Genomic DNA, 25,895 nt, shown 5'->3' with positions numbered 1-25,895 from the left:
TCATAGATTCACATGCCTGAATCATTCCCCGTCGTCGAGACGGGAGCCTCCGGTATATAAAAAGTAATGTCTTAGAGACATACATAAAGAAGAATAGGCCCAAAGGTCTCACCTTAGCAGCCTATCCACGTCCTTTTGCAGGAAGGACCAAACAGAGCAGGCCCCAAGGGTCCCACCTTGGTGGCCTATCTGGGTCCTTTTGTAAAAAAGGACCAAATAAAGTAAACAGCCAATCAGCTACTACCTCCCTCTAGAACCTTCCTGCCAGGAGCCCAAGTCTCTCAGATTTTCGTACGCACCAAGCTAGTTAGGCGTAAGCTCATTAGAGAGAAAGGTGAGCCCTGCCAGGGGAGGCGGGAGGGTGCATGTGAATCTATGAAAGACACTAATACTGGATAACTGCAGTTACAGGTAAGTAACGCATTTCTTATCCAGTATTTGGGTGTCTTTCATAGATTCACATGCCTGAATCAGAGTAGTGAGCAATACATTATGCACATTCTGTATGAACATCAGGTACAAGCATGTAGATAATACATATCACATGACTAAATCACAAAATGCAATGTCATATAAATACAACAAGAGAATGTGCATACCCGTAAAGGATGGAGGGATGTAGTAGGGCTCACCTCACTGGAATAGATTGCGAAGCACTGCTCGGCCCACTGCTGCATCCTTCATCAGCTCAGTATCCAGGCAGTAGTGCCTGGTGAAGGTATGCGGGGACTTCCATGTCGCCGCTCTGCAGATGTCCAAGATCGGCACTCCAGCGAACAGCGCAGCAGATGTGGACATGGCTCTAGTTGAATGAGCTTTGACTCGTGAGTCTAAAGGCCGTCCGGCCTTGTCATGACAAAAGGTGATCGCAGAAGACATCCATCGTGAAATGCTCTGCTTTGTCAAGGGCATGCCCAGTCTTGGCCTACTGAAGGCAATAAAGAGCTGGGATGACTTCCTAAAGTGTTGTGTCTTGTCGATGTAGAATTTAAGACATCTCATTAGATCTAGAGAATGTAAAGTTCTTTCGGCTGCCGTGGAGGGATTCGGAAAGAACGATCTAAGCACTACTGGTTCGTTAAGATGAAAGTCCGAGGGGACTTTTGGAATGAAGCGAGGGTTAGTCCTAAGAATGACTCGGTCCTTTCTGAATTGAAGAAAAGGATCCTGAATGGATAGAGCCTGTAATTCGCTGACCCTTCTGGCAGAGGTGAGTACCAGGAGGAGGGCCGTTTTCCAAGAGAGGAACTTGATTTCTGCCTTATAGATGGGTTCGAAGGGATGCTTCATTAGTTGATGAAGAACCACATTGAGGTGCCACGATGGAGGAATAGGTCTCGGTCGTGGAAAGGACCTGAATAAGCCTTTTAGGAATTGTTTGATGAGTCTGTCCGCCCACAAAGATGGGCCCGTAGCCGTCCTTGTGAACCTTGAAATTGCCGCTAGATGCACTTTGATGGATGAATGCGCAAGGCCTGATTGCGCAAGATGTAACAAGTATGGCAGAAGCTGCTGTGGAGTAGCATTGAAGGGGTGCAAGCCATGATCCACAGACCAGGAACAGAATCGCTTCCATTTTAGTGAGTAGGTTTTGTTAGTGCTAATAGCTCTAGCTTTCGCAAGGACATCTCTGCAATCCTGCGGGATGTTCAGTTGGCTGAATTCACGGTATTCAGGAGCCAGGCCGACAATTTCAGAGAGCTCAGGTTCGGATGGAGAACCTGCCCTTGAGACATTGTGATCAGGGTTGGAAACTGCTGCAGGCGAAGAGGGGGTCGGGCAGAGAGGCGATGAAGCTCCGTGAACCAGTGCTGCCTCGGCCAGGATGGAGCAATGAGGATCAGAATGCAGGGTTCCGCTTTCATCTTTCTGATAACCCTGGGTATCAGTGGGAATGGCGGAAAGGCGTACGCGAAGACGTTCCGCCATGCAATGGAAAATGCATTCCTGAGGGTGCCTGAGTGGTGATGCCTGCTTGCGAAGCTTGGGCATTTGGCGTTCTCTCTGGTGGCAAAGAGGTCTATGTTCGGGGTGCCCCACTCCTTGAAGATACTGTCCAGCACCTCCATGTCCAGTTCCCATTCGTGGGAAGGAGACTTCTCCCTGCTCAGTGCGTCCGCCAAGACGTTGTCCTTGCCCGGGACATACTCCGCTTTCAAGTCTATTCCGCGTTCCAGAAGCCAGTTCCAGATCTTTTGAGATTCTCGCGATAATGAGATGGAACGTGTTCCCCCCTGTTTGTTCAGGTAGTGCATCGTCGTGGTGTTATCTGTCCTGACGAGCACTGGGGAGTGATGAATGCGCGGAAGAAACGCCTGTAGAGCTAGGAAGACCGCTCGTAACTCCAACAGATTGATATGGAGTTTCGGTTCCTGTGTTGTCCATTTGCCGTTGATCTGGAGTTCCTGGAGGACTGCCCCCCAGCCTTCCAGTGACGCATCCGTAGTTATTACGTGCGGCTCTGCGGGGAGCAGGAACGGCAGACCTTTTGACAGATGGCGAAGTGATGTCCACCATTGCAAATGGTTGATAATGGGTCGAGTGACTCGTATGCGGTCGTCGAAAGAACATGTGGCTTGGGTCCATTGTTTTGTCAGTGCCTCTTGAAGTGGACGCATTTTCAGGCGGCAGTGTGGAATGAGCAGTATGCATGAAGACATCATGCCCAGGAGGGACTTGAACTTGCGGACCGGAAGAGTCTTCCTCGAAGCCACTTCCTTGGCTAAGGAGATGAGTTTGATTTTTCTCTCCTGAGAGGGGAAAGCCTTGACACGCTCCGTGTCTAGAGTCGCTCCCAGGAACGTAATGACCTTTGTGGGTTCCAGAGTCGACTTTGCGGTGTTGAGGGTCAGTCCCAGGCGGTGGAAAATATCCAGACAGGCGCTGGAGGATGAGGCTGCGGCGGCCGCTGTCGGCGCCTTCACCAACCAGTCGTCCAGGTATGGAAACACCTGGTGACCTTGCTGACGAAGAAATGCTGCCACTGGAGATAGGCATTTGGTGAAAATTCTCGGGGCCGATTTGAGGCCAAATGGAAGGACACGAAATTGGTAATGCTGTCCTGCCACCGCAAACCTGAGGAACTTCCTGTGCCCTTTGAGAATAGGTATATGGTAATAGGTGTCCTGAATGTCTAAGGACGTCATGTAGTCTCCTTTCTCCAGAAGACCAAGGATTTCTTGCAGAGTCACCATACGAAACGATTGTTTCTTTAGGAACACGTTGAGTGCATTGAGATCCAGGATGGGTCGCGATTTCTTTCCTTTTTGGTGGATTAGGAAGAAGTGAGAATAGAAACCTTGATGCTCGTGGGCGCGTGGAACTCTCTCTATCGCCCCCTTCTGCAGCATAGAAGCTATTTCCTGAAGAAGTAATCGTAGGTGCCTGTGTGATCGTTGGCACGGTGGTGTTGTTGGGGGGATAGAGGTGAATTCTAGGGAATGTCCAAATCGAATGAGTTGAAGAACCCACCGATCTGTTGTTATGGATTGCCAATTTTGATGGAAGAATTTTAGCTTCCCTCCAAGTCTTAAAGAATGTGATGGTGGAGGGGCTAGCCAGGGAGACAAGTCATTGTCTGTTGCCAGCAGGTCGTTTTTGGCCCTTTCCTCGGTAATTGGATTTGCCGTAGGAAGACTGTCGTCTCTGTTGAGGTTGTCGCTGTTGAAACTGCGGCTTGGACTGGGAGTATGAGTACGAAGAACGATTCTGATAGGAACCTTTGTATGTAGGTTGTCCTCTTCCCCTGTTGCCACGAAAGGACTGGTTCCGAAATTGTAGAGTACCCAGGGCTTTGGCTGTATCTGTGTCCTTTTTGATGGTGGTAAGGGCCGCGTCAATCTGTTCCCCAAACAGATGCTGGCCATCGTAAGGCATATCTAATATCCTGGTCTGCACCTCCTGGCGGAAAGTGGTGGCCTTGAGCCAACCCTGTCTCCTCAGGACTGCAGCCCCTGCCAGTTGCCTGAAACCAGTCATGGCGGCATCAATGGCACAATCTATGAGCTCTGAGGCAGATGTCTGTCCTTCCAAAAGAAGTGAATGTGCCTCCTCTCGGACATCCTCTGGTAGATTTGAAAGATATGGTGCAATGTCCGCCCAGAGTTGGCGATTGTAACGGCCCAGTAAGGCTATAGAATTAGCTACCTTTACAGTCATGGCCGATGTGGTAGTAAAGCGCTTGCCGACGGCATCCAGTTTTTTGCCCTCCTTGTCTGGTGGCGTCGACAGAGGTGAGGCTGGATTGCTTGAGTTCTTTTGCGCCGCTTGAGTCACCACGGAATCTGCTTTAGGGTGACCTGTCAGGCATGCCGGTGCCGATGATGTGGCCTTGTATTTCTTATCAAGCCTGGGCACCATCACCTGTATAGAGGCAGGTGCTTGCATGATTTGTTTGCCCTGCTTCCAGATATAGTCTATAATGGGGATAGACCTCGAAGTTTTCTTCGTCGGCTCCTTAAAGTCATAAAGGAAACATTCTGTTTCCTGCGTTTCCATGGACATATGGAACCTCTTGGCAGCCCGCTCAATGATGTTGTGGAATCCCCCGATATCTGCGGGTGGAGATTCCGAGGTCTGTGGATCCGGAGAGGCCGGAGAATGTGCCACATAGTCCTGGTCTGCATCTGGGTCCGATTGGTCGTCATCAACTTCCCCTTCTTCCTGTTCCCTCTCCTCTTCATCAGATGAGGGAGCGTCCTGAATTGGCACCTGCGTTCTTTCAAGGACCAGGGGAGTGGGTCTATGACGAGAAGAAGGAACTGGCGCCTGAGCTGCTGGAGGTGCGGGCGCAGAGTGTTTCTCCGGGAACCTTTTCTTGTAATCTTTTATGAGGAATTGTAGGTCCGAGACGATGGATGCGGGAAGACACACCATAGGAGTAACCTGTGTCTGGGATGGAGGTTGGACCTGTTGTTGTAGATGGTCTTCCTCTTTTTCCGGCTCCTCGTCTGTTGTTTGGCATTTCAGCACTAGGTCTGACGGACTAGTAGCCTGTGTAAAGGAGTCCTCGTCCGACTCTTGACCTTGTAGAAGACAGGCCGGAGGTATTTGCTGAATCCTACCGGGCGATGTCTGAAGTGGCGCAATAGGCCGTTTAGTAATTTTCCACGTGACATGGCTCACTTGCGGTGGAAAATCATCCATGGCATGGGACAGGAGTGCAGACTCCTTCCAGGGTCCTGTAGACGTCGACGCTGGAGTCGACTGTGTCGTGGATGGTGTTTTCGTCGACGATAATTTCGTCGTCGTCGACGGTGGCTGCGAAGACGGCGTCTTCGTCGTCGTCAGTTTCGTCGACGGTAAGGTTCCCGTCGTCGACGGCTTTCCCACCGTCGACGGTATAATCCTCGTCGACGAGATAGACTTCGTCGACGGCGTTGTCTTCGTCGACGGGGTCGTCGACGTCGGTGTCTTCGACGATGATCTCGTCGTCGTCGATGAAGTGACCGGGATGGTCGACGGCGTAGGTCTACTCGCCGACGATGAAGGTGTCGTTCTCGTCGTCGAGGAGGAAGCCGACGATGCCGTCGACGTCGACACAGTCGTCGTCGACGTCGAGACAGTTTTCTGTGCTGAATGCACCATCGACGCCATCGTCGTCGTCGCCAGTAGTAGCGGCTGCTTCCTGGGGACAGGCAGGTCCTTGGCAGACACAGATGGCTTGCCCTCTGAGGACTTTTTAGAAGTCTTCATAGGAGGGGTGTCTGTGAGGCTAGGGGAAGAAACCCTCGGCCTTTTCAATGAAAAATGCGACGCTCCAGACACACTCTCACCTTCAGATACCAAGTCATCAGGCTTGGTCTTGAGCCTGTTGAGCCACAACAGAAGACGACCTTCTCGGTCCTTGAGGGTCTTGTTGGAGAAGGTTCGACATATCTTGCAGTCCTTCGCCTGGTGGTGAGGGTAGAGGCAATATAAACATGTCTCATGTTTATCCTCAACATGAAGTCTTTTCTTGCTGCAGGAGGAACAAGCCCTGAAAAGACCCTTCTTCTGACTATGCGACATAACTGAAGAATCAATTAAAGTTGTTTTTGTGAAGAAAAAGAGAAAAGAGAAATTCCTGAGGAGAACTCAGGTGGAGACTCCCTAGCACAACGTGCGGTAGAAAATCTGAGAGACTTGGGCTCCTGGCAGGAAGGTTCTAGAGGGAGGTAGTAGCTGATTGGCTGTTTACTTCATTTGGTCCTTTTTTACAAAAGGACCCAGATAGGCCACCAAGGTGGGACCCTTGGGGCCTGCTCTGTTTGGTCCTTCCTGCAAAAGGACGTGGATAGGCTGCTAAGGTGAGACCTTTGGGCCTATTTTTCTTTATGTATGTCTCTAAGACATTACTTTTTATATACCGGAGGCTCCCGTCTCGACGACGGGGAATGATTCAGGCATGTGAATCTATGAAAGACACCCAAATACTGGATAATAGATAGATATTTTACTCAGACATTCGTGCATGCTTTGTTTCACCAGAGGTGCAGAGAAAATAGAGAGACGGGCGTTTTCAATAAAAAGTATTTATTGAACAGTCTTCTTTCTCATGCAGAAGAAATGAACTGCTACAATCGTAATACTGGCTGTAAAGTATAATGCGTACAGCAAGAAGAGTATTATAAAATAATACTGTAAAAGCATGGTATGGTTTCTAAGCCATAGAATACATACATAAATAAATAAAGACTAAAAGTACTCAACTGGTGCTTCTAAAATACGCCTACCCCGATATACCTAACCTAAGTCTAGTACGAGGGAAGAAGCAAGTGTGGTGCAGCATACGTTTAGTATCCTTTTGCCAAGAATCTATCCAAGATTTCTCTTAGGGTCTAATCAGGTCCGTACCTTGGTTTAGAATGAAGGAGGTCAGTCTCAGGACTCGATTTCCCAACATCCCGCAAGGGGAGCTTGGAAACACTTGAGCTGGATTTCTCGGCAAGAGAAAAGACAGCGTCTTTCTCAGTGCGTCTGCTGGAGGGTCGGCTTCCTTCGGCACTTGCTGTAGCAAGATGCGTCGGGCAAGTAGACTCCAAACCACCGTGTGTTTGCTTGGGCAAGTGTGGGCATATTTATACCTTGAAGGTGCCGAGTTTGACGTAAAGGTGGACATAATAACGTCATCAAAGAGTCTTAGTTCTTTGAAAACTCCATGAGTTCTTGGACAAATCAATATTCAAGCAAGGGGAAGTCCCTAACTACTGAAGCAGAGTTTTCCAAGAAATCGTCGTGGATTTTCGGAACCAGTGGAAGTAGCCATGCCGTATTTGGACTGTATGCGCTATGTCTAAATATGGTTTTCTAAGCCTATATAAGGACATGGTGATTTATACCTATATAAGGGCATCAATCAGGAAAGTTACACTAGGGTCCTAAAATGCTATACAACACCCACTCCACTTTATTATGTTAGACATTACTAAAATTAAGCACTGAAACATATTTAAAGCATGTGTTTGCGTTCCCACCCAAAAACACACAAAATGCATTTGAAATGGTTGCACACGAAAATTAGCATTAATACTGTAAGCATATAACAGCAATGAATTCAATGTAAGCATATAATATGACATTGGCAATGCTAACTGAATGAATCATAAAAATTACATTTATGAAATGGCTCTAATACAGAAGAAAAAAGGTTGATACCATCTCATAGCAGAATATATAAACTGTTTTGGTTTGTGGATAAGGTCAATATTGTTTTTAGGAAGTACTCAAACATTTCTTGTTCTCTAAGAATAGTTCTACTTTAAGCAGATTACTTTATGCCAAGGTTTAGTTTTGGAAAAAGTCAAATCAAATAGTAGAAAAATAGAGTTCCAAAGTTAAAAGTTTTTGTTTTGAAAAAGAAGGTCAAATTCAAAGTTGATAGAACGCTGTGTGCTAATTTCAGAAGTTATTCTCGGTGTCAGGGGAAAACATTAAATCTTCTAAGCTGGCAAAGAAATTGTCTACCACAGTAAGTGAAAATTGAACTACTTCATTAAGTGGATCAATCGTGCACAGGTGAGAAGCATCGCCGTCAGCGTCAGTCGCATTAGCAATGTTCGCAGTAGATGGTACCTGTGTGCCTGTTGGTCCACGTATCTCACCCTCAGCTGGAATTGCTGGTGAGACCTCGATGAATGCCGTCATCAGGATTGGTGGTCGTTGGGGACAACACAATGCATGAGCCGTTACCGAACTAAGCAAAGCGTCAACATCCGTTGGCAGCGCTGATGGAAGTGGCAGACAAATATCCAACACGCATTCCTTTCCACAAAGCAGGCATCGTAGAACAGGTAAGATGCAATCTTGCCAGATTGGTCTGAACGATAGGAGCCACGTGGTATTCAGATCTCTCAAACGAGCCAAGCCAAGAATCTGTGTTATGCGCTCACGATACTGCATTGCCAGAAGAGTGTTCTCCATGGTAATCTGGGTATCGCTGGTGACTGGACTTGCCATATCAGAGTAGAAGGAACAAAAATAGTATCCCTGCTACAAGTCCCAAGATGAGAGGCAGGCCGCCGAACACAGAGTGCACTAAGTTAGGAAAAATGCTTAGGAATGCTTCAAAGAGTGCTAACAGTCCCGAAAAAATAGTCTTAAGTACATGTACAATACCACTGGTATCAGACAAGATACGACCTAACATTTCTGTGAAATGTATGGGACAGTTCGTTGATAATAAGGCATGTAACTCTGCAGAGGACCTTGCAAATCATACGTCTCTCTGGACGAGGTCAGTGGCACAGTTTTTTGTAAAGGAATGGCTTTCATTCTGCTTAAAGTATCAATTTGTATAGAAGAGATGTTCAGTGAAGGCCATAGTGGTGATTCCCCATCTGTCTTAGTTTTTGGAAACAATACTTGCATACAACAAGTGACCCTGGCTGAAACACTAACTAGATATGCTATTCCTGTCATCATTGCACAACAGCTGTAATCATTCAACATTATGTAGCTCCCATTGGAAAGCTGCCTAAAAATTGGATCTATCACTGCTGCCGGGGAACCCTGCAGGTGGTATGATAAGTTGGTTGAAGAACCATCGCAGGCTCCATGTAAATTAATACCCTGACACAGAAGTGTACCGCTCAATGTGGTTTTGCAATTTTTACCACTAAGAAATACCTCCTTTTCCCCACTCCAACATTTGTGGGAGTATGGTAAATCCCAGGTCGACTTTGTGTATTCTTTACCCAACCTTTCATACAGGCCTGCTGGTATGTGTTTTAAGCAATACTGAAACTGGAAAATCACCCTGGTATCATGATGGTGCCATGTATTATCCATTCAACGGCTGGTTTCTCAGAAACGGTTAATGGTAATCTCTCCAGTTTTTCTATGCTCAGCACCGTATAGCCTGCTCCCCTCTGTGCCAAAGAGATTTGTTTATCTGTAAGGTTAAATCCAGTAAACAATGATGTGGTGTTGATTAGACGCCAAGGCACATAGCCTGAAATAAGGTTTTGTAACGCCCATCCTAGCAGCATTATAGAACGCAATTGAGACTGTCCATGTTGTAACATGAGCAAGTCTTGTTCCATTACGTCTATGGCAGAGGATACAATGCTGTCCAAAGAATAAATTCTGGATGACAGAGTTATTCACCCATTGTCAACTACAGAGAGAGCTTTCTCTAAATTAATACGATCAATTTCTCGTATTCGTTCTGCAGTTTCCATTTGCGTGACTTTTGATGCTTCATTATAAGCAGCATAAATACCGGCGTATATGAAACGTTTATGACGTGTTTGCGAGGTCCTAGTAAGAATTCTCTCAAATCAATGCCATCTTTAAGTAAAGTTAAGTGTTGTTTTATATCTGGGAGTGCAGATTTTTGTAGCCACTCAAGGCACAGTTTTCCTACACTGTAAGTTGTTATTATCCCTGAATGTTGTCTCTGGATATATCTTGGATCTGGCCTAGTTACTGTAAACCCTTGTGTCTTGTTCAGGAATCTATCTTGACAGTTATTCATGTCTGTGGGCCAGATTAACCATTTTTTCCCATTCAGGTTTAGTTCTGTTGTAAAATATAATTTACGTCTACCTCCTCATCTGTTGTACCATTACTATCAGGTTTGGGCTTAGGTATGGACAGTTTGTTTAAGTCTTTTATCTTAGCCAGGCCAAGACAAGATGTCTGTTGAACAGTTTCAATTAAAAACATTATTTGTTCTGGGATAATGCAGGCTCTAAATAAGGCTTCTAAACCTTGCACCTGCCAGTCTTTTGTGCCCCAGACAGTTTTTGTCTCAATGTTTGTCTTTCCAAAAGTCAAAACCTAATGTGGACAATCTAGCATAAAAGGCTGCAGAATAAATTTGCTTAGTATTAGTCAACATACTTTTCATGCCTGTCTTATTAATATTTTTAAAGTAAAATGTTTCTGGATTTGTGACATTAAAGCCTGAGAAGTATGGACATTTTTCATAAAATGTTTTAGAGCTACCTTTTGGTGGCGTTGGACAATGTTCCCATTGATTAGAAGTTAAAACATTTCTAGGGTTTGCAGATCTGTGCAAATAATGGTGACCATAATGATTAAAACAATACATTTATTCATAATCTGATGAACCTTCTAAGTATTCATGTTTTGTAAATTTTGCTGACATTTCTAAGTCTGCCATCATGTTATTAACAGGCTCAAAGTCCCAATCATCAATAAATATACTGGATGAAACAAAATCACTCAAGGAAACCTTTAAATTGGTGTGGAATCTTCAACAGCTCGACAGGACCATAAATGTCAATCAGTTCTGTCGCATGCTATACCACCTGGTAGGGGAACGGCTGCGATGTTTACTGATGACAGGTCTCTTTGTTCACGATGAGATGATTTGTGTGGCTTTAAGAGCAAGTTGATGTTCTTACTTGCTGTGTCCATTTTGCTATTTTTTCCATCTATTAGTTTTCCCAAACTTAAAACAAGAATGAGCCAAAGTAGTAGAAAAAGTACACCTAACACAATCCAAAATTCAACCCATGGTGAAACCAGATATGTATTTGCAAGCTGGTGAAAAAGATCTGTTACTTGTTCCTTGAAAGTTTTATTTGCTGCCGTTGTTTTGGGCTCACAGGGATCCTCAGAAAACGTATCAAAGTTGATGAAATAGCCAGAGGCAGTTCAGTCAATTGTTGGTATTGCATCCAGATTATTTGAAATCGCTGGAGCTGCTCGTTCCCTTGACATATTAGTATAGTCAGATGCTACATCATTGTAGACGGGAGTTTCTTGACGAACTGTTATTTGGGTGTCAAGAGGCACAAGTTTCATGGCTTTGTTGCATAGTCCTTCTTTTCTCACTGCAGATTCTTCAAAGGTGATGAGTCTTTCAGTTTGAACCTCTTGGATAGCAGCAAGATTTGGTCGTCTGCTACACCTTTGGAGTCCACTGGGCCTACTACTTATTATCGGCCACATGGTGTGGTTTTACCAGGCCAATTGATACGAACCGGTTCTCCTTTCTTTCAGCAAGGGGAGCAGTAACACTGTTCTTGATCCGCGGACTGCTAGTACAGGTACTGGTTTTCTGTAAGAAGGTCCAAATTCCTTCTTATCCGCTATTTTCTCTCTGACAAGATCCCCAATTTTTGGAATCCAGACGGGTTTTGCTGGGACAGGTGGTTTTTCTTCAGTGGTCGTTGGCTTCTGTATGGTGTTGCTGAGACTACTTCTTATTTCATTTAAGTCCTGCAAAACAGCCAAACGGACTTTGATATCAAAGGGTTTTTGTTCTACCACTGAAGTATGAACATCAAGGTCTTCGACCATCATTTTTAATTCCACCCAGAGAATTTCTTGGCAGATTGTTAAGACTACGTTGGACGCTTATCAGATGTTTGAGCCAACAGTCACCCGAGCCTAATACCCTAGCTGTTATAGGTTGCTTTATGTCACTGTTTTTTCTTTCCACAACCAAATTTCCTTTAGGATGGAATGGACTAGAGTACCGCAATGCAATGCCCAAGCTGGCCATGGCCTCCTTGTAAGCTCTAGAGCTAAACACAGCACCCTGGTCAGAATGTAGCGTACCGATTGCGTATGTGCCGATAAAGACATTGCAAATCTTTCATAACAGTTAGGGCGTCAGCCGAGCGCCGAGGCCACATCCAAATTAATCTTGTCCTAATAGTTGTGGGCCTGCTTTTGTCCATAGGGACGTCTGAGCGTGGATAGTCTAATGCTATCTAACAATGGTGTCTATACCGGGCTGGCTACACTGTAGTCAGGAATCTGGCGGCGCTCTAAGCTGTGATCTCTGTAACAAACATCGCAATTAATTCCAAATTCGTAAATGTGGGCATTCATCCCTGGCCACCAGTACATCTCTTTTAATTCTAGTAGAGATTTTGAGATCCCTTGCTGTATCAGACCCTCTCCCATATGTGCTTCTTCAATCAAAGCACCTCTTCGATTCCTGTTTGGAATTACCCTATCCCCCACTCCAGGGATTCGAGCAAAGGGAACAGAGTTGGCGTCAATTATGTATGAATATTCGAGTGCATAGTTTAGAGGTAACGCAGCACCGCAGACTTTGCTTGTGGCATTGACAGCAAGCATTGTTTCACCGTCTATTTGTGTTTTTGAACGAGTCATTGCAGCTACGGAAGCCGTTTGCACAGCTGCCTTCACGGCTTGATCAGCCAATGAATTTCCTGTAACGTGAACGTCATCACGCTGATGACTCAGTGTATGGATCACGTGAGTCTTTTGTAGTTCTTCCTGTAACTGAACTGCTTGTTCCCAAAGCATTTTATGCTTAATTGTGCCACATTTTGCATCTTTGAATCCATTTTGAACCCAGTTCTGCAAGTATTCATTATAAGATTGGACACAGTAATACGAATCGCACACTATAAGTGTGGGGAAATCGCGATCTGTATTTTCAAGCGCCATTTTAAATGCTTGTAGTTCAGCTCGCTGAGCTGTACAATCTCCTAAAGATTGAGTTTTTGTGACCATAGGTCTGAGTTTACCATCGCGCCAGCGACCTTTATCAATCGCGCACGCAGCACTATAAGCTTGTTTTCCCCCAATCGCGGGTTGTGCTGATCCGTCTGTATAAATTATACACCCGTAATGTTCTAGAGGCAGAAGCTCAGGGGGCAGAGGACATTCTTGTTCGTATTGTAGAAATGATTGAGTTATCAAGTAGGGGTCAAAAACATATTCAACGTCTGTTGCAGCAAGAGAATTAACCCATTGTATCCATCTCGGATGTAAAGCTTTTGCATTTGGAATGCTTGCTTTTGTCACTGCCTCTAAAGCAGGTACAAGAGCAACGACCGTTATGCGTTTTCCCTGCGCGAGGGCTCTCTCTTTTGCTACTGCAGTTTGAACCGCCGTCAGAATTTTTGCTGTTGAAGTGAATTTCATTTCAACTTGTGTGTACAAGTGTGATTTGTAAGCTATTGGTACCTTTTCACCTTCATTAAAGGTTACGTATGTGAATCCACATCTCCCTGGGATGATTCGGATTACAAGGTTGCGTTCGTTTCCGCGTGTCTGTAAATGTGTTGTTGCTAACATGTCTGTTTGCACTGAACGCAAAATTTCGGTGTGTTTTTGAGTCCAATAAGTAGGTTTGAAATCAGGTTTGATTAATTCATAGAGAGGTGTAAGCCTTTCTGCGTAGTTTAGAATGTAAGTTCTTCCGAAATTCAGGAATCCTAGACCTGACTAACTTTTTCAGCGTTTTTGTAGGTTGGAGCAGCGCACATTTTTCAAAAAAGTTTGCTGCCAGGCTTTTGCCTTCACTTGAAAGTTTGTAACCTAAGAATAGGACGTTGAGGTGGGCAATCCTTGATTTTTTAAAATTGAATTTGTACCCTTCAGAGGCGAAGCCAAGTATTATGGTGTTCACCCTGTTCAAGTGCCTGTCCAAATCATCGTCTGTAAGATAGATTTCATCGACATACGATAATGCCTCATCATCATACGTTTGTAGTAACTCTGTTACTCTGGCTGAAAATAACCCTGGACTATTCTTGAATCCCTGTGGAGACAACAGAAGTGACGCTGTGTCCCCATGATTGAGAAAGCGGTCAAGTACCTGCTTTCAGGTGCGATATTTTGACAGGAGAAACCGTTTGAAATATCTAATGTGGTTTTATATTTTCTGCGCACAATGTTGTTTATCAGTGCTGCACTGTGCGCATTTTGTACTGCAAAAGTTTTGCAACAAGAAATTAAATGTCTGTAGTCCAAAACTAGACCATATGTATTTTCTGGTTTGGAGACAGGAAACAAAGGATTGTTCAAGGACGAGGTGCATGTTTCAATCACCACTTGGTATTCAAGTTGATCTAGGATATCCCTGACCTGTTTTTTTAGCTTCTTGCTTCATGGTTACTGCCTCTGAGCAGTAGGTTGATTTTTTAACCGGATCTTATGGTGAGGAGAGTCCTCATCCCATCCCACATGATTTTTGAATAATGCTGGAGCCTGGGTTACAGCCCATTTTCTGGCATAAGTGTATTTTTTATGAATAGGAATATGATTGGAGAAGGCTGGCATAATCTCTTCGCCATGTGGGCACTCCCTGACAAATTCAGGTGGCCAGTCTTTATCAGCCAGAAGTATGTCATAACCCTTAGATAGTTTTTCCCAAAAGAGTACTTTTATTTTTCTAGTTATGTCCTCCTCTATCCGGAGTGTTACTTCATATAAATTATGGGGTACACTAACCCTGGTATCGGCAGTTTCAACCGGAATGTATTCATTCAGGTCCACTGTCTCCAGATGATCCTTCAGGATCTTGCGAGCTATGGCAACTTTTGCTGCGCTGTCCTGCATTGTCTGGGCCCACTCCCCGTTTTTGAGTTGTGTCCTCAAGATCCTCGGCATGTCTGATTTTTAGACTTGCTACCTTCTTCTTGGTGAATTGAGTTTTCTTATTTTTTGGAACATGTTGATCGTCTTTGGACTTCACGCGTTCTTCCTTGTGTTCTGATCATCCTCTTCTTTCAGATTTCTGCGAGGAAGTCTGAAAGGTACGAGAGAAACGTGTATCAGTATCTTGATATCTATCAGGTTTTCTCAAATTCTCCCTATTTCTGAGATTATATCTCTTTTCAGAGTGCTCCTTTAGAGGAGACCTACCTCTGGATTGGAAACGCTTCTCTTTAGGAACTGTCTGTCTAGTACTTTCCCACTTTTTTTTAGGAATAGTGAGTGTGTTTTTGATAAAAACTTTTTCAGGATTTTCTGTCAGGTCGGGCTTTGCTGGTTTCCCTCCCAAACTATCTCTACCTAGTTCTTCATAGGATTTTTCAATTATTCTGGCCAGTTCATATGGTTGCTCAGTTACATCAAGTTCTTTTAGCTTTTGGCGGATTGCCACAGATGCTGCTTCACCTTTAATATTAGCTAATATTATAGCTGAGACCTGTTTGAAATCCTTCAGTAACTTCATATCGAGATTTAAAGCAGGCTCTGCCCCGTATTCATTTTGAATCTGTTTCAGGATGTCTGGTATCACCGCCATAGACGGTACACCATGAGTTTTTGTGTAGATTGCAGTAAAGACTGTACCCCAGATGTCACAGTCCTCCAGGTGTGGTGCGATCCCCATTGGTAAACAGATTCTTAAAATCCTGTGTTTCTCATGAGATGTACTATCGGGAAATACTGCCTCGATCTGAGTAATTTTTTGAGCTAACCAGAATGGAATTTGTTCCCTTTTTGTGGGTAATTTACCAATGACTGATTGTATAGTCTGTGGTGCAATTGTGTTTGTGTTCCCTTGATGAAGGGTTTGCTGTGGAATTCTTAACGCAGGTTGGACTGTTAAAGTCCGCATGACATATTGTACCAATTGTCTATGTATTTTAATTAATTGTTTTAGCTGAGCTAACAGTTCTACATCTGACATTCTTTCAATGTCAGGATGTGGTGTATAGCTGGCTAGTACTGGCCATGTTGCTCCTGGTCTACCTAGTGGACCGAGCCTGGTAATGTGATTTTGATGTTGTAAGGCGCTCTTGGTAAGTTAGTGCAATTTCAATGTCCTCGAAAGGAACGTATTCCGCTGGAGGTTCCTCTATCTTGTAGAAGTGGAACTCATGTGTTTTTGGAATTGCTTCAGGGAAGATAATCCATGAATAGAATACCTCTGTCTGCCAATATTCATGTGCCTCTATGACAAATATAACCCTACCACCTCTTGGTGATAGGCCATTTTCTATAAGCTTTATAGCTATTCTTTTCCTTAGGTTTTCTGGGATGATTATAGCATCCGGGTCATTTTGTTGGAAACCTGTAACGCCCAAACCCGGTCGGTTTGCAGACGCTGCCGTCCCACCGGCCCCGGGATAATCCTCGTCCCCCATTTTGTTGAAAGTTTTGCAGAGCAAGTTTCAAGGAGACAAAGATAAGGTGCACAATATTTTGGAACACTGTATCCTTCAACATTTAATCAAACCAAAAACGAACACATAGGATTTTTCGTGCTACTCAGTTATGGCGGATATTTTATCCCTTAACCCACTACAGACGTCTATTGGAGTATTTTACAGGAAAAAGGAGTGTCTGTGAAAAGCACGACTGAGTTACTCTAGTATCTAGCGTTAAATTAGTGCCTTACCAAACGTTGGGCGCCATGTAGTGTAGTTCCTATATTCCCAATAGGCTCTGCACATTGGAATAATATCTCCTATAGATGTGACATAGGACTTATGTCTACTAGGTCTCTATCGAATATATTAGACTTAATTGTGAGTGCCAGCTAGCTCAGAGGTCACTAGAAACTTTCTCGAATTCACAACCACATACACATGACAACTTTGTTTCCCCATGATAAAACTAATCTTCAGAGTCGTGGAAACAATAGGTAGATATTTTACTCAGTCATTCGTGAATGCTTCGTTTCACCAGAGGTGCAGAGAAAATAGAGAGACGGACGTTTTCAATAAAAAGCATTTATTGAACAGTCTTCTTTCCCATGCAGAAGAAATGAACTGCTACAATCGTAATACTGGCTGTAAAGTATAATGCGTACAGCAAGAAGAGTATTATAAAATAATACTGTAAAAGCATGGTATGGTTTCTAAGCCATAAAATACATGCGTAAATAAATAAAGACTAAAAGTACTTAACTGGTGCTTCTAAAATACGCCTATCCCGATGTACCTAACCTAAGTCTAGTACGAGGGAAGAAGTAAGTGTGGTGTAGCATAAGTTTAGTATTCTTTTGCCAAGAATCTATCCAAGATTTCTCTTAGGGTCTAATCAGCTCCGTACCTTGGTTTAGAATGAAGGAGGGCAGTCTCAGGACTCGATTTCCCAACACCCCGCAAGGGGAGCTTGGAAACACTGGAGCTGAATTTCTCGGCAAGAGAAAAGACAGCGTCTCTCTCAGTGCGTCTGCTGGAGGGTCGGCTTCCTTCGGCACTTGCTGTAGCGAGATGCGTCGGGCAAGTAGATAGTCAAACTGCTCCAAACCACTGTGTGTTTGCTTGGGCAAGTCTGGGCATATTTATACCTTGAAGGTGCAGAGTTTGACGTAAAGGTGGACATAATAACATCATCAAAGAGTCTTAGTTCTTCGGAAACTCCATGAGTTCTTGGACAAATCAATATGCAAGCAATCCCTAACTGCTGAAGCAGAGTTTTCCAAGAAATCGTTGTGGATTTTCGGAACTAGTGGAAGCAGCCATGCCGTATTTGGACTGTATGAGCTATGTCTAAATATGGTTATGATTTCTATGCCTACATAAGGACATGATGATTTATACCTATATAAGGAGCATAAGCATGAATCGGGAAAGTTACACTAGGGTCCAAAAATGCTATACAACAATGCCTAGGATTTGATTACGAAGCATCCTAATGTTTTATTATAATGTCACAATTGTACAATTCTTAGCTTAATTGTGCTAAAAAAATAGGTTCAAATGTTATGTTGCTTTTTAATCAATGGCTATCTTTTACGTGTGTTGCTATATTATTTAACATGTCAAACGTGATCTGTAAAATATGATAATTTTATTTGAGTAGTGTGCATGATAATGATTTTAATTAACAAATCAAATCTTAGTATTAAGAGAATAATAATGGACGATAGTTCAGCCATTCTATCTAGCGAATAGCTGAGCTAAGCAGAACCCTCCTTATGTATTGTATCCAAGAGGTCAGTCCATGAAAAGCACAGGAGAGGATCTGATACCACAGCCATCATTTGGAAACTCTAAGAAAATTCGTAGCAAGAGAAATACAACAGAAAAGCAACATGGCAAATGTTTTCAATGTATCAAATCACGAAATGTTGGAAGGAATGCTTGAATTAATCTCATCCACTGGTGATCACATTTGTATATTTCATATTCACCCACTAAGTCACGCTAGACAGAGACCAGACATCCACAACTCAGTCTAAGTCCTGATACAAAAGGGGCAGTCCAGCCTGAATTGCCAGACAAGATCCTCTGCAGAGCAGAAACTCCTAACCCTAGAGGGGCTGCAGCAGTTCAGGCTGGACTGTTCCTATTGAAGCAGGGCCAACATTCATTTGCATATGGCAGGCCTCTGCCTAAAGTCGCTTATGTAGTTAGTTGAGAGGGTGGAGATTCCGTACAGCACAGGGTTGTGATGGGCACTGTTGGACTTGGCCCTTTTCCCCAATTTTTTTCTCTTTTCGCCCCCCTAATTTGAGATGTCTCCCCCATGGTGAAGGTTACCGAATAGGCCATGTGTGGTGTGAGACGCCATGTTAATGTTAAATGCAATGCAATGGTGTGTACATTTATTTTCCCTCATTGTAAACATGTACCCTGGTGAAATGCTGCATTTGTGTTTTGCATTTAAAATGGCTGCCAAGGCTATGCGTTGTGCCACCTGACTACAGGAGGTTAGCAGTCTAGTTGTTAGGTACCCAGCCACCCCTGCATTTGGAGGGAAAGCCTGGCAGCCAGGGTGCTCTACTCCTCCCCCTGAGCCAGTTAGAACTAGTTTGCCTGTCTGAGGTGGGTTAGCGGTCTAGTGGTCTGGTACTCAGCAATCCCAGCATTTGGAGGGACCTTCTAGAAGCTTCCAGCCTTTCTGGTATAGGGAGAGCAGTAGAGATGTGATGAGCAGAGACAGACCTGGGACAGGAATGTGAGGGGACCTCCTGCAAGGGGTTACCGCCACTTGGGCCTGTGTGCTGGGCCCTGCACCCATCTAGGACCCCCCTACTGTCCCCAGGGCTTGTGAAGCCCCACTTCAGGAGTTCAGGCTGCCGTGTGGGAGGAGGGCCACGCTGCAGTGGAGATGGTGAAAGACTACCACCCTGCTTTGATGATGCCCCCACTATCTGCTGACCTGGCCTAGTAGTGCCTACTGCTCTGTCCCCCGGGCCCCTGAGGAAGGAGGCCCCCCCCTAGGTCCCTGGAACTGCCGGGACCCTGCGCTACGCAAGCACTGCGCAAAGAAGCTCCCAGAAGGGAAGGAGCATCTGGGACCCCGCCACCCAGGAGGTGAGGAGTGTTACCCTGGGCCTGCTGCTGGGACTGTCCGCCCCCCCTTTCGCTGTGCTCCTTGACGTGCTGGGCCTGGAGGAGGCGCTGCGTGCCAAGCGCTATAATCCTGGGAGCGCTGTGCTGCAGAAGCCCTGGGTAGTCCTGTAGTGCCTGAACTGTACTGCCTGCTGTGTGTGCCTGTAAAGCGCCGCTTCAACCAAGCACTGGACTGTTGGAAGGGCTGCCTGGCCCTGGATAAGTGCTGCCTGCTAAGCGCTGTGATCTAGAAGCGCTGTATGAGGAGCTGGGCTGAGGAGAAGCACTGTGTGGTGGCTAGCGCTGCACAGCTGGAAGAGGCTGATTTTGTGTTCCTAAGCGCTACTGTGCCAGATCCTGCCGCCTCTCAGCCTTGTAAATAGGGCAGGAGCCTACCCCACCTCCACTCAGGGAGCAGTGTCTGCGTCTGTCTGGTGAGGCCTCGAGGCACATTGTCGGTGCCTGCCTCCCACCCTATTGCACAGGAAGCCCGGAGCGAGGAGCAGAAGCGTGGAGACATTGCCAAGAGCCCGGTGAGTGTGGGGCTCAAACAGACTGTGTTGGGGGGTGTATCGGGGCATACTGTCGGTGACCAACCCCCGGTGCCAGCATTCCGTGGTGAACTGCTGCCCCCAGGAACAGTATTGTTCTCCAGGTACCCCGCCTGGCAGTGGGCACCTGCAACGTTGGGCCAATAGACCCAGGACAGAGACTCGGAGGTGTGGGCCCCGGGTGGTTCAGGGACCTGGGTTGTGCCTGCAGTAGTGAGTTGCCCGATTCCAGGCCAATAGGGGAAGTCAGGCTATGGAAGTTTAGCTGCAGATGGTCCTGCCTCATGTGTGATACCACTGTTGATGGGAAGGGGATGGGGGGGCGAAGAGGGGGAGATTGGAATGCTGGTCTTGGGTGCCTAGTGTTTTTATGTCACCGGGAGGTGCTTTTTAGCCCCTATTCGGTTAAGGCTGGGTGTTTAGGTCACTGCGCCCCTACTCATGATTAGTTAAGCCAATGTGGATGTGTGCTCTGGCATTCTTATGAGCACCGAGATTCCTGCCCAAGGATAAGGCTCCTGCCTGACGCCCAGAGGTCCCTCTACTGAGGTTGTAGGTCATATGTCAATGTTATGCACCCATTGTCTTCCTTTTCTTGCAGGAGGTGCTAAGGCCAGGCCGGCTGTGTTATACCTAGTGTTATGCCCACTGTTGATATGTTCTGTGCTAAAGGTATGTGCCCCAGGGTGGGCGTGATTATGCCAGCCCAGGCCCGATATTACATTTGCATGTCTATGCCAGTTGTTAAGGCCAGGTGCCGCCTGTTTCTTTTCACAGGAGACGCGGATGCAGGTCCTGTTGTGGGGCTATGCCTCCATACCGAGTGTGTATTTTATGTCTAATGCTTTAGTTTACGCCTACAGCTTACGTCTAGGTGAGGCCAAGGATTAAGGCCTGAGTTTGCCCTGCGATATTGACCTTGGGTTTCAGCATTAGTATTTCTTTCCCTCACGTATTCTCCTAAGGTTTCATGCCAATGATAACACGTTTTTATTTCAGCCATGGACTCACGGACTTAACCTTTTATTCCTGCCCCTTTCCCATGTAAATAATCCCCTTTGCATTCATTGCTCTGGCGCCAGTTGGCGCCCACTTGTGATTACTGCTATTGTTGTGTTTTACCTTTGCAGGTTGGAGATAATACAACACTTATTATTTTTCCAACCAGAAGCAGTGTCGTGTCTCTTTTGTGGTGTGCCTGGTGTGTCGTCTGTGAGTACTGCGTGGACGCTTTACACATGTCCCATGAAGTTTGGCCTGCCCGCTCTGCTCCATGATACCCCCTGTAGAATTGGTACCCCATTTCTAACAGGCACGCAGCACTCTCTATTGCGGTCTTTCACTACCCAAACTCGGCTCGTGAAGGAGTCCATTTTCTGTGGTTGCTTTAAGGCCAATGGCACTATTGCTATGTCACTGTTTATTGAATGAAACATGCTATGGAAGATAAGGAGTACTGCTACTGTCATATTAAGTTAAAAAACGAATTCTCAGAGAGGCGGTCTAAGATGACATTTAATTGCCTAGCAGTGATAAAAGGGTAGCACACGTATATATGTATACAGGACGTAAATTTCACAAAATCAAAGACAAATAGGGACTTTAGAAGTCTAATGTGGCAAATATAGTTATAATATTATAGCGTGCTCTGCAAATGACAACTAACACACTGGACAATACTTAGGTTCGATTAGTTAAGCATTTGTTTGTTGCAAAAATTAATTAGTAGGGAAGATTTTATTAATGTTACTGACCTCGATTTTGTTTTCAATGTAATCCCATATTCCGAGCACCACGATTCTCAGAACTGTCTAACACAATTGAAGAAAAACAGGTTAACTGCGTAATCTGTATCTAAAAAATGTATAATATAAAACAAATTATTGTATGCTTGCAATGATTACAAAAAAATAATATGCCATCCACTCTGCAACATTTTTTTTATATTAGTGCACAACATATTTGCAGGGAACATTTTCCTTCTGGCTGTTAAGCATGTGTACATTAAGAGTTGACCACCACGACACCAAAAGAGCTGCATATGCACTAGGGCAGGCCCTCCATACATCAAAATGCCCTCTATGACTGTTGGTGTACTCAATGAGATAAGAGGTCGGACAGACACTAAGGGAACGGAAGGGGGCCGCACCCTTAGGAAAAGGAGCCCTCACACACCTAAATAGGTATCATGCTTCATCATAAGGCGTGCTCTTCGTCAGGCCGGCGCTGCAATGCCCGATGGGCATCCACAAGAGTGCTTTTTTTATCAGAGATCTTTTTTTGCCAATTCCATATGTAAAGTGTGGGTGTAGGGCCTGTTGTGTAGATTGGTGTGAGAAAGTGACTATGTGTAAAGATGTTTTTATTAAAATAGACTTAGTAGTCCTCTAGATGAGTATTTAATAAGGGAGTCTACTTGTTTGGTTAACAAAGTGGTGGCTATCACTAGACACAATGAACTATGATAGCTAGCTTTAAAAGGTCAACATGTTTCTTATGGTAAGTCAAAAAGGATAAGTTGGCAATTCATTAAGATCAATATTGCCCTAATGTGCACAGTGTTTGGAATCTTGGAATATCAAATAGTATCCAATCTTAAATCACCTAGATGTGGTGTAGTTATTGACACCTTAACATGGTTTCCTTGAAAAAGGAGAAGCCGACCTGTAATGGAACATAAAATCATGACATAAACCACCAGCGTATCACTGTGTGTTTGCTTGGGCAAGTGTGGGCATATTTATACCTTGAAGGTGCCGAGTTTGACGTAAAGGTGGACATAAAAACATCATCAAAGAGTCTTAGTTCTTTGAAAACTCCATGAGTTCTTGGACAAATCAATATTCAGGCAAGGGGAAGTCCCTAACTGCTGAAGCTGAGTTTTCCAAGAAATCGTTGTAGATTTTCAGAACTAGTGGAAGTAGCCATGCCATATTTGGACTGTATGAGCTATGTCTAAATATGGTTATGCTTTCTATGCCTACATAAGGATATGGTGATTTATACCTATATAAGGAGCATAAGCATGAATCGGGAAAGTTACACTAGGGTGTTGTATAATCATCTTAGTGTGGCATGCGTCAAAGTTATACAGCATGCTGCTGACAGTGTATGATGCCTATAGCAAAGTGGGAAGAAAGCCACACAACCAAACAAATGACACACTCTGAAACATGTGCAGGCAGTTAGATTTCATACACTGTGTTTAGAAAGGAATATAGTGGTTAGCAGGTGAGTTGGTTTTTGTGTGTGGCAAATCTAGACCCTATAACTATTAGCGCCATGTTGAGGGAACGCGTGGGCCCCACAATGAACTCAATATGACTACCGTTTTGTGTATTCGGGGGATTAGAAGGATGTGGGCAGGAAATAGTGATCCCTCACCTCCCCAACACCCCCTGTAGGTAGAAGGGTCTGCGGTGTCTGCAGTGAGCCGGGTGCGCATGCAAGAGTGTAGTCGGCAGAAAGTGTTCATGATGTTGCTACTTGCCATGTAGGACTGGGGTAGATCCGCTGGTGCTTCCTAATTTAATGGTGGCAGATACCGAGGTTGCAAGAAGGAGCCCGCATGCGGAGTGCCATACTTGCCAAGAATCATGAATTATGCAAGGTGGATTAACTTAATGTATAGTACAGACCAATTGAAACAGGGTAGTACATTCTTTTTTTTTTTTAAAGTGTGGCCATTTCATAATGCAACCGCAAACAGAGTGCTGAGCCTATTAGTGGAAAGTGTTGGCTGCCTACATAGGAGCCTGACAAATAACCAGGACAGGCACTCCGCATGCCAGCGTAGTAGTAACAACCTAGAATCTGGTGGAGTGCGCGGTCAATCCTTCAGGGGCTGCTTATTGGCCAGCACATAGTAGATCTTGATGCAGAGGACAATCCGCCAGGATAATACCCTCTTCTCTACTGCCATGCCTTTCTTTGCTCCAGAAAACCCCACAAAGAGCTGATAGTCCACCTAATGGTCTTTGGTGCTAATGATGTAAAACTTCTGCGCTTATTAAGAGTTCAAGCAATGTAACCTCACCTCCTCTTCTAAGGGGTGAGGTGGAGCTTAGAACAGTGGGAGTCTGAGACTGGATGATGTAAAAGGGAGTCACAACCCTCAGTAGAAAGGACTACGCAGTCCATAGCAACAATTAGCCACAATGTAGAATATGATCTACAGGGTCAGGAGACCCAACTGTGTACCAGTTCAAAAGGGGTACACAAAAGGAAAGTAAGACCAGGATAAGTTCCAACTGAGGCTTCATGAAAGACTTTGGGGAAAACATGAGAATCAGACATTTGAGGAAACGTATCAACAGGTAATGTGAAAAAGGACAGCAAATCCGGCAACTGCAGAAAGAGCTGACAGGTAACCTTTACCAGTGCCCACAGCTAGTCATTGCAGTAATGCTACAGGCAATTTGGCCTGCTAAGAGTGTGTTACAGGTACCACAGCAAGCCCCAAACTTTTACCATCGTCCAGCATAAAACATTTTTGTAGAAAGGAGCTTGGCTGCCAAGATGATATCCACTACTTCAGAAGGTAGATGAAATGTAGTCGACTGTCACCACTCAATCTCCACGTACGGCAGTGTAGATTGGGCAGGCCCAGGTGCAAAACACTGCTTTGGTTCTGCAACAGAAGGTCCTCCAGAAGCAGCAGCATGATGGGATGAACATGGCCAGAAGTTTCCAAGTACAACATTCTCCTGGCCCAATCCTTCAGAGCCACTAGGATGACTTGGGCGTGGTCTTTCCTGATCTTCTAGATAACTCAGGGCAGGAGAGGTAGTGGAAACAAAGCATACAGGAGTCCTGAGATCCACTCTAAACAGAATGAGTCTTTGAGAGTGAGCCTTCTTGGAAACTCTAAAGTGCAAAAGAGTAGACATGTTCTCAAATGTAGCTGCTATTCGTGATCATACATGTTACCAGCTGTATTTGCCAACCATGGTTTTTAAAGTTCCAACAAGTTATGTAGTATTTAGGACTCCATCCCACCCTGCTTGTTGTAATACCTCATGGTGGTGGTGTTGTCCAATGACTAGAAACAGCCTCACCCTTACGGACAGTAGGAAAGCTATCAACACCAAACAAATGGTCTATAACTCAAGCAAACTGATGTGGAAGCCAGTCCCAGCCGGGAGACCGGAGTCATCTGATCTTCCTTTCTACCAGAAGACCTCTCCAGCCCAGTAGCGCAGTATCTGTCCCTTCCGCCAGTTCGGGGTGGGGCTGGCCTAACTGCAGTCGCGCAGTCACCATTGCAGACCCTTTGCAGTCCCTTCTGAAACTTGGATAAGATCTGAAAAGTCCCCTGATGCTGGGCCCACTGAGACTTCGGATCGTGCTACAAAGCTTGCATGTGCCATCTAGCATGGTGGATGAGCAGGATGCCAGTTTATTTTGATTAAGAGTTCCTCAGAGCCATCCTCACTAAAGTCCAGCACTGTGTACCTGAATGTCCTGGACTATTTGGTCTGGAGGGAAGGCCTGAAAGTGCACCGTGACCATGAGGACTCTGATGAAAGGGAAGTTAGCCGTCATCTGGAGGTGGTTCAAGACCGACTGTGGATAGCCAATCTTCAACAGCCAGTCATGAAGGTGGGGGAAGACTAAAGATGGGCAGCGACCATCCCCATCACCTTTATGAACACCTGAGGGGAACAAGTGAGTACGGCAAACTACAAATACTAATGGGCCACCTTCAACTGCAGGTAACATCTGTGGGCATGAAGTTCTGGTATAGGGAAATATGTGTCCTGCAGGTCCAACACCATCATCCAGTCTATTTGAATGAAGGCAAACAGAACCTGGGCCAGAGTAAGAATTATAAACGTGTCACTCAGCAGGAAGAAATAGAGGGGTTGCAGGTCTAAAATAGGACTGAGTCCTC

At 45.1% G+C, this 25,895-nt stretch overlaps 1 protein-coding gene across 5 annotated transcripts in view; it reads right to left on the bottom strand.

Moving 5' to 3' along the window:
• TMEM266 (transmembrane protein 266) overlaps positions 1-25,895 on the bottom strand; it is a 795,378-nt gene that overhangs the window by 360,745 nt on the left and 408,738 nt on the right. For 2 of the 5 annotated variants that reach the window (XM_078685229.1, XM_078685231.1), the window contains one exon: positions 21,757-21,813. The exons of 1 other annotated variant lie outside the window; for it this stretch is intronic. In XM_078685229.1, the coding sequence (XP_078541355.1) occupies positions 21,757-21,813 (57 nt within the window). The remainder of the gene's footprint in view (positions 1-21,756; positions 21,814-25,895) is intronic. 2 more of the 5 variants (XM_078685232.1, XM_078685233.1) reach the window with 1 other exon arrangement.

Source organism: Lissotriton helveticus, chromosome 3_2 (assembly GCF_964261635.1).
Source record: "Lissotriton helveticus chromosome 3_2, aLisHel1.1, whole genome shotgun sequence".
In the NCBI taxonomy this organism is placed as follows: domain Eukaryota; kingdom Metazoa; phylum Chordata; class Amphibia; order Caudata; family Salamandridae; genus Lissotriton; species Lissotriton helveticus.
The sequence above is the reverse complement of the archived record's forward strand: the minus strand, read 5'-3'. Positions and strand labels throughout refer to the sequence as shown.